Source organism: Leptonychotes weddellii, chromosome 12 (genome assembly GCF_054177405.1).
Source record: "Leptonychotes weddellii isolate Sample4059 chromosome 12, ASM5417740v2, whole genome shotgun sequence".
Classification (NCBI taxonomy): domain Eukaryota; kingdom Metazoa; phylum Chordata; class Mammalia; order Carnivora; family Phocidae; genus Leptonychotes; species Leptonychotes weddellii.
In genome coordinates, this window is record NC_138380.1 from 11245000 (window position 1) to 11254262 (window position 9263).

The 9263-nt window shown below is 44.7% G+C and overlaps 1 protein-coding gene across 3 annotated transcripts in view; it reads right to left on the reverse strand.

The window, feature by feature from the left end:
* Window positions 1–9263, reverse strand: part of AGK (acylglycerol kinase) — a 77782-nt gene that overhangs the window by 10946 nt on the left and 57573 nt on the right. For all 3 annotated transcript variants that reach the window (XM_081799978.1, XM_081799980.1, XM_081799979.1), the window contains 2 exons: window positions 6084–6163; window positions 2761–2818 (listed from right to left, as the gene is read on the reverse strand). In XM_081799978.1, the coding sequence (XP_081656104.1) occupies window positions 2761–2818; window positions 6084–6163 (138 nt within the window). The remainder of the gene's footprint in view (window positions 1–2760; window positions 2819–6083; window positions 6164–9263) is intronic.

The window sequence follows — 9263 nt, forward strand, 5'->3', positions numbered from 1 at the left end:
TGACTAAACCATTTTCCCTCAGTGCCTAATTAACAGCTGATAACTTTAAGTCACTCTTTTCCCATCACTGCTGGTCCTGCTGTGTCTTTGGTGTTACATCATATGTGCCCCGAAAAGCCCCTATTCTGGATCAATCCTGTCACTAGGTTTCTGTACTTGCACATCGTGGCTCCATGTTAGTAGAGGGGCAATCCGGGTAAGTACACCTGTGCCAACTTCAAATTCTTGGTCTCGGGTCCTCAATGCCACTCGATAATCCTTCCACACCTCCCTATTTTCATCTCTCTTCAAAATCCCATCACTACCACCCACTTCATTTTCAACAGATCACCTTGCTTCCCACACTTCAGTGAGACCATCTCACTTCAGTGAGAACTGCCTAACGCTCTATAAATTTGTTTGTACCTGGACCTCTGCTCTAGTTCTCTCCTTCTCAAGGAAAAAGGCATCCCTTCCTCTGTCCAGGGCTGACCGGGCACCGTGGGCCCCGCGCCCTCCGACCTGCACGTGGGTTTTGCTGACTCAGCCTGGCTCTGCCTCTCCTTGTCTCTCACCTCTTCCCTTTCTTCTTGTCTTTTGTTTCAGGGTAGAAAGACACGGCTCTCTCTCCAATCAATAAAAACAACACTCTGCTGGCCCCATATTTCTCACTAGCTTTTGCCTTTTCTATCTCCTTCCCTTCAAAGTCAGGCCTCTTGAAGGAGCGGCCCAGCCCTGCTGTCTGTGCATCTTTATCTCCCTTTATCCCCTAACTCTCGTTGATGGGGCTCAGCCCCTCCACTTAAGAGCTGAGCAAACCTTCAGAGGCTGCCGAGGTCAGCGGGCACTTTCCCGTCCTGATTCCGACTCTGTGCTGCCGCTTCTTGACGCTCTGGCGCCCACTGGCTAGAGTGTCTCTCTCAGGGGGACTCACGGGGCCCTCCCCTTCCCCTCAGGGCTTCATGGGCGGCTCTGCGGCTCTTCCCATGCTTCCATTCTTCGGGGCTATCCCTGGCCTGTCTGCGCCATATGCCAAACGGAAAATTTCATGTTCACACAGGTGATCCTACTCTAATATTGTCAGCGTTCAGGGAAAACTCTAGTTAGCAAACTAGTCCGGACCTCATCACTTCTCACCTGGCTTACTTGAACCATCTTCTATCTGGTACTCTTGTCTTAACCATCCACATGCAGTCACTTGTCTACACTGGTGACAAATAACTTTTCTAAAACGCAGATCCGCTCATGTCTCTCCCATGCTTAAGACTCAGTAACTCCCCAGCGCTTTCATGGTGAAAGTCAGCCGCAGCATCCCAACCTGCCACGTCCTCCCCTCCCCTCCTCCCCTCCCCTCCAACCCTCCCTTCCTGCCCTTTTGTTGCCCCCAGCCATGGCCACGTGACATCACGACCACTTCACATGTCCCGGCTCCTCCACCTGGACTGCCCTTTATCTAGTCCTGTGTAGACTCAAACTTGAGTACAAGTGTTCCCTGCCCTGGGAAGGTTGCTGCCCCTGAGCCAGATATGAATGCCCCTGCCCCCCAGTCTGCTCCCACCTTATCTTTCCATACGCTCTCCCAGAACTTGCCAGACCCCTGATTTACTGGTCCCTCACACTCCCCAAACGTGCATCCTCCTTGAGGGCAGGAAACCTGCCTTACTTGACTTTGTATTCCAAGCAGATAGCAGGACTGGCCACACTAGATATTTAATAACTGCTGAAGAAATGCTGGAAAGAGGTTACATTCTCCCTGATTTGACAACTTAAATACGCAGCTACTCTACTCTCCCTAACTGCACCCCCACTCCACCACTGAAATTACTCCCTTAAGCAAGAGTAACAATGCATTTTACTAAAACGGTCTGCCTTCAGTGTAGAAAGGCATTGCCCTCCAAGTTCATGTTTATAATCATGTTAATCAGCTACCTCCAGTACTTAAGAGTTTTTTTACATTTCTTTAACACAACAAGAATTTATTTAGAAGGTGAAGGGACCTGTTTTCCAAATGTTATGTAATGGACATACATCACTTTTATAATTAGAAAAACACTTGATGCTCTGAATATTAACATTAGAACCAATATTTTCACTACAAACTTCGTAAGCCAATTTTCAGATTGACCTGCCAACTTTTGAATACACTGCTTTGATTTGCATAAAAGCTGAACACGGGATGTTATCCACAGGTAAGGATGACTTTGCTATTAGCATTTTCATCAATACACACTGTCCAGCTTTTCTCTATGCCAACATTTTTCAGTGGACAGGCTATCATAGCAGTGCCCGATGGAATGTTCTCTGACGTTGGAAATAGTCTCTACTTGTACGGTCTAAGACAGTAACCACTACCCATATTTTGCTAGCACAGTTTGAAACCTACTCTATTATACACAAGTCTGTTCAATTACATACTTTCGGATGCAAATCTTCAATTCATTTCCAGATACTAATGTAGATACCCTTACAAATAATGGATAAGATATAGGTCATTCTGCTCCAGGTTTGTCTGGCAAGAGTGAGTGAATAAGTAAGCAAAGGGAAGTGGAATATCAAAGAGAAATTAAGTATGAGTTTAGTAAGGGAGGGAATGAGCTGGTAGATGAGGAGTGATGGCTTATCCAACAGGAATGCTTCCTGCATTCGTATCTAAGTAAATATCCCCCATTTGGAACATGTCAGATGTATCTGTAGCAGGGAATTTTTAAAAATCCAAATCCACACATCATAGAGTAACAACAAAATAACATGGGAAATTTCTACACTGGAAATTGCATTTACCTTAAGAGTGCTGAAGAAGTGAGCTGCTTTGGTTTTTAGAGGCCCGAGATACCAGTACCTGAGAAAGATCAAGACAAAAATCTGATTAGAATATTAAGAGAACTGTCAACGTGATAGACACCATTCACGAAGGACAGTACGTTAAAACTGCACCTCTACTGTGGATACTCTTCACAATCACCTCTAGTGTGAGGGATGTACTATGAATTACTCTCTACTCACAGCTCTGGAGGCCTGGGGATTGTGCTTTCGCACAAAAAAGCAGGACAGTTTTTAATCTGCATTTCAATGTCGTGTCAAATAGGGCGTAATTAGTTACACAGTGCATAGATCTTTGAAATTTACAAGAAATACATAATCAGCGTCTCCCTGACTCTCTCAATTCACAGGTATCACCGTAATATACACTTTCAACCACAGAATGTAGCAGAGTCTACATTCAAAAGAGCAATGAGTGGAGGATGATGAAGCCACAATGAGATGCAGATGCTGGGTGGTCTGGTGTGTGCCTCACATGCTAAATGACTGGATCCTGTACACCATGTTCTCTCTCTCTCTCTCTCTCACACACACACACACGCTAAATGACTGGATCCTGTACACCATGTTCTCTCTCTCTCTCTCTCTCTCTCACACACACACGCTAAATGACTGGATCCTGTACACCATGTTCTCTCTCTCTCTCTCTCTCTCTCACACACACACACACACACACACACAATTAAAATCTGTAAATCAGCCTAACTTCACATTACTCGTGTTATGCAGCTTCAAAATGGGAAATGCTAAATCTGGGAATGAAGAGGGTCTACCGCATACTGCTAAATACATAAAAGCTAGCGTAGAGAGAAAGATGCCTACCAGGAATTAGAAAAGTGACATAAAATGGATTCCTCTCTTAAAATTTATCTCTGTCTCCTACCAGCTCATCTTAAGTGCTCCCTATTTGATTCTGTTCAATATGCATTTATTTAGCATTTACTATGTATATAAAGGAAACAGAAGTAAGAGTATAAAATTCCTGCCTTAGAAGGCTTATAACTTGAGAAAATAAAGCCCAAAAAAGTAACAGAAAACAATAAATGACCGTATATATATATATGTGATATATATATATCGGTGTCAACTGATCGCTATTTATTGGTGAGGAGAGTCAAGAAGGGACAAGAAATCACTAAGGACTGGAAATCATCAGGACAACCAGGCCTGCATGATGAATGGCACAACAGCAAAGTAAGGGCGTGGGATTTAAAAACATGGTTTGGATTTAGATCCATGAAAGAGGGAAAGAAGTCATTCTAGGCAAGAGGAATAGCAAAGGCCCAGGAAACACTGAGAACAGTATCCACATTAAAGACTTAAAAGTAACGATACATAACTATGGAATTAGGGTTGATGACGGATCAAGCTGGGCCTTGAATGCCAGAATAAGGGGATTAGATAGAATCCAAAGAGCAATGTGGAGTCATCCTAATTATTATTCAGGTTCATACTGTGATGCTACAAATGAGCACCTTGATCATCTGGTTTTTTCTAAGCTTACATAATAATCTGTTTCATTTCCCAGCTGGCCAGAGAGACGCTGTCCGTAGTTGCACTCATCTCTACCAATGGCACAGCATCGACACTATGCTTGTAGCCTGATGGCCAGACAGCAAATCATTTCTTGCATCCTACTGTTTCTTCCACGGCACACAGAGGGGCTCCATGGAAGGTCCCAGTTGAGCTGTTAGATAATCACCACCAAAATTTTAAAATTCATTGTTCAAAAATCAGTCAAAATAGGGGCAGGTGTGTGAGATACTCCTAAAGGGGCTGACCTATGCTAGCGCTCAGTTGTTGATTAACACACCTCAGGAAGCAATTTGATCTCACCAGACTTTTTCAGGGAAAACAAAGCAATTACTCTTGGTGAGTTGCTCGTATTCAAGATCACAGATAAAACATAAGGGGATTTGTTGGGTCCCCCGAGTGACTCAGTCAGTTAAGTATCTGCCTTCGGCTCAGGTCATGATCCCAGCGTCCTGGGATCAAGTCCCGCTGTGGGCTCCCTGCTGAGCAGGGAGTCTGCTTCTCCCTCTGCCCCCACCTCCCGCCCCACTTGTATGCTCTCTCTCTCGCAAATAAATCTTTTTTTTTTTTTTAAGATTTTATTTGAGACACAGCGAGAGAGGGAACACAAGCAGGGGGAGTGGGAGAGGGAGAAGCAGGCTTCCTGTTGAGCAGGGAGCCCGATGCGGGGCTCGATCCCAGAACCCTGGGATCATGACCTGAGCCGGAGGCAGTCACTTAATGACTGAGCCACCCAGGCGCCCCGAATAAATAAAATCTTTAAAAAAAAAATAAACACCATAAGGTGGATTTGTGGAATCAAGGTAATCATGGCCAACTTACACATAAAAACAATGTTGAAATGCTCAACAGTGCAGTGTATAATACAATACAGCACATCTCTCTTTGGCATTCCACTCTCGAGAACCTCATTAGCAGGAATAACAAAGTGAGACAATTAAGAGAAATTTCCATAAAGAAAGTGTGGCAGGAAAGCCTATGAGGGGAAAGAGGCGTCTTTTGCTGTGAGATCGATCATGATTCACTTAAACTATACTAAAACTATAAGCCTGATGTTTAAAAAAAAAAAAAAAAAAGGTAAAGAAAAAGCACTACCCACCAGATATGGAGTCAGTCCCCCCCTCAGGAAGCCTGCGCCTGCACCACCCTCCACTGGGAACAGAACACAACTCAGCTGCTTTCCAAGCCAACAGTTTCATTCGGCACCATGAATTCTCAGGAAAGAGAGTTCATTCCCATGGAAGCCAGTCATGGCCCTCTCCTCACTGCCGAGACAGGCCTGTTTCTTCAGCTCACAACACAGCCAGGCGTCCACCTTTCTTCCTTCTGAGAGAGGCAGCCTGTGGTCTCTCGATCCACCAGGCTTTCGACAAGAACACCTCTCAGGGCCAGTCTTCCAGGACTGGAAAGGCTCCACAAGGCTGGGGCCCCTGCAGGGCCAGCCCAACAGGCTGCAGGATGCCAGGCAACCCCAGTCTGGAGTGAGCCTGGCCTGTGCTCAAACACGATGTCCAGGGACAGAGATGTGGTCTCCGCCGCTTTACTACCAAGCTAGTGTGGAGGAAACGGGAACCTTCCCCAACCTTTCTGTGTGTCAGATCTAAACCTCTGCCTCTATTATTCATAAGAAATTCAACCTCCAGGCCCATCAAATTTCTTCCTAGATGATCACTGTATATTGAAACCTCAAAGACAGGAGCAGAAAAAGATTTTTTAAAAAATCATCCCACATCAGTACAGTGATCCTTTACTTGCTAACTTTGACGCCAGCATCTCTGAAGGATCCCCATCGAAGGCCAGTCACTGCAAACACGGGCTGTTCCTTTTCACCCTGGAAGTTAAATACATTCATTTTAAATCAAAGATTACAGTAACTTGGAACGCTCTACAGGTAAGTACCCAGCAAATGTTCATGGCCTACTTGTCCTCAAACCAAATTCTATAAAGGATATTCAAAATCTCAGAAATTAACTGAGTACTCAGTAAAAAGACTTGAATAAACCAAACTGTAAATGAAATTAATTTTTCTATAGTAGGCCTCGTGAATCTGCTGGCCAGGGAACATATTACCGTACTTTAGACTATAAATTCCCAAGTATATAACTAGGCTGGCTCTTCGACCAATCAGTGGTTGGGTCGGCCAGAATTTCTCCTCTCTCAGAGACCTGTCCAAGGCAAAGCTAATTTAAGCCTGCATTCTCTTTAGAGGTCCAAGTGCTCTCAAGTAAGAGGAGAATCCTGGGACTCTAGAATGTTCACCTGAATATCTAAAACTACAGCCAGGCATCTCTCATAACAAGTCAGAATAAAAAGTGATTTGGATTTAGTCCAGTGCTTTATGGCAAAATATTGCATATTACAATCAGTGAGTTTAGCAATATATAGAAAACATACACAACAGAGCCACTGTCTTTAAGAGTTCATAATGGACCTTCCGTAAAGTATAAATTATACTTTATAAATTAAATATATATATATATAAATCTCAAGATTGTAAATACAGCCAAAGCCCAAGACTCTGCCCACATCTTAAACAGAGCTGTCACATGCTAGACACACAACTCCCCAGAACTTGCTAACTGGGGGCAGAGCTGGTTCGATTTCTACGCCATTAGTACAACCAGTATCAGCAGAAATGGGGACCTGGAGGAGAACCCTCGACACTGTCAACTGCTGGTCTAGAGAAAGTATGTGAAGGCTTCCCCTCCATCCCACTTCAATCCCAGTACACTGAAACCAAGTGAGGGATTTCTAGGAGAATCACACACTCATAGGGGCAGCTTATAAGTAAAGACACTGGGCTCTTGTCCCAGTTCAAGCAGTAGACGTGTTTTCTGCCCTCTGCAGCAGCTTAAGCAAGGAAAAGGGAACTCGGGCGAGAGCCGGTGGAGCACAGAGGTGATGGTGAGGCACCTCGGTCCAGCACAGCAAGGATAGGTTAGTCTCCTGGGTGCCGAGTGGATGTGGAATATAGGCAGGGCTTGGAGTCATCCTGATGATAGAAAGCTAATCATTTTTTTCATGGAATTATCACTAGCGAATACATATCCTGTATTAGGGCCTGGTGATACCAAAAGTATCTGCCCTCAAAGAGCTCCGGGTGCAACGGGGGATTTGCAGACACGCAAAATGACAACACAATGCAGCAGGTTCACATGATGGAGACAGGCATCGAGGATTATGAAAACACAGAGCAGGTATGACTGTATGCGGTGTGCGGGGAGCAATTTCCCCGATGGCCGGGGAAATACAACATCAAATGACACCCACACTAAATTTTAAAGAATAAGGTGCCTACATTGAGGGAGGCTGGGGAGAAGCACGGAGAGACAGAAAAGAGAGAAGGGGTGCTTTAGCCTCAGGACAGAAGCAGCACTGGGTGAGTCTGCAGTATCTACAGTATTTCTCCCAAATGTTCCAGAGGGGCTAGTAAGCGTCACAACAAATAAAAACAGTAATGATGGTAGAGGATTCAATGGTGCAAGGAGTTGAGAAATATCAAAATTCCCTGGTTTGAAACAAGGTATGTTTACCGCAGTTCGTCTTAGAATCTTTAATATGTTCATATACATTATAAACTTCCAAAAGGAGAAATACACACAGTTTCCCTGATCTGTTAACTGTGCAACCCTTCTCTGGCAGGCAGTTTGCATAACTAATATTCCTTGGGAAAGGCTGATCTAAAGCATGCAGGGTCACACGAAGTCCTGCTTTGAGTACTCAAGACTTCCCAACTGGTACACTAAGAATATTTTCTCTTTCTTCATTGTGATTTTAGGAATATTCTGTTAAGATTGGCTGCAAAACCCTGTAACCTCAAGGTGTCACTGATTTGGGGTGCTATCCTAGCAAGGGGTGGGACTCCGGACAATAGGAAATGAGTGTGGAAAGATCTAGAGAAGCCTAGCTATCAGCCAGATGGGCACAGAGCCCTCAGGATTCAGGAGAGGCCTAGGGGTCAGTAATGGAGAGACTGGTCCCTGTTGGGGTACACAAGAAAAATGAACAAGGGCAGGTCGACAGAGTAGAAGCCAATAGACAAAATACCACCCGATGAAGGCCTGGGTGATAAGAGTACCAGTTGGACAGGTCAGTAAACCAAAACAGATACAGAAAGACAGGCACACAGCCAGATTTTAACAGCAAAGGAGATATGCTGTCCCAAGTCACAGACCCCCTAGAAAGAGAAAATGGCCTAATGGTTTCCTAAAAAATAAGTAAATACATAACAACTCTGAGATCTGGTTAGAATAAAAGCATAAGGGACAGTGAAAAGAAAACAATTCTAGTCAACTAGATAGGTACCTAATCTAGGAATTTAAGGAATTCTAGATGAAGAGACAGAAACAAATAGAAGGAATTCGGAAGTTCTGAGGTTTTGATCAGTCAGGGTTTTAACCGAAGGAAGCCAGGAATAACAGAAGAAAGAGATTCTAACTTCAACCAGCAACCCTAACCTCCTCTTTGGGTTCTGGTAGGCAGGTTCTAAGAATCCAACTGAAGGAGCAAAAAGAAAGAACTAGAAAGGAGTGAGGAGCAAGATGGCGGAGGAGCAGGAGACCTGGATTTCGTCTGGTCTCAGGAATTCAGCTGGATAGGGATCAAACCATTCGGACCACCTATGAACTCAACAGGAGATCGAAGAAAAGAATAGCAGGAACTCTCTGAACAGAAAAGCGACCACTTTCTGGAAGGTAGGACGTGCGGAGAAGTGAATCTGAGGCAATATTCGGGAGGATAGATGGCGGGGGAGGGGCCTCCATCGACCGCTTCTGGCAAGTGATAGAGCCGTGGAGCACAAAATTGGAAATTTTAGAAGTCGGCTCCACTGAGGGATGTCGCTCCAGTGGCTAAGGGGGTGTGGAACCCTCGTGGGACATTGTGATCTCAGGACCCTTGGGGTCACAGAAAGACCGGGGGTGCCTGAGTGC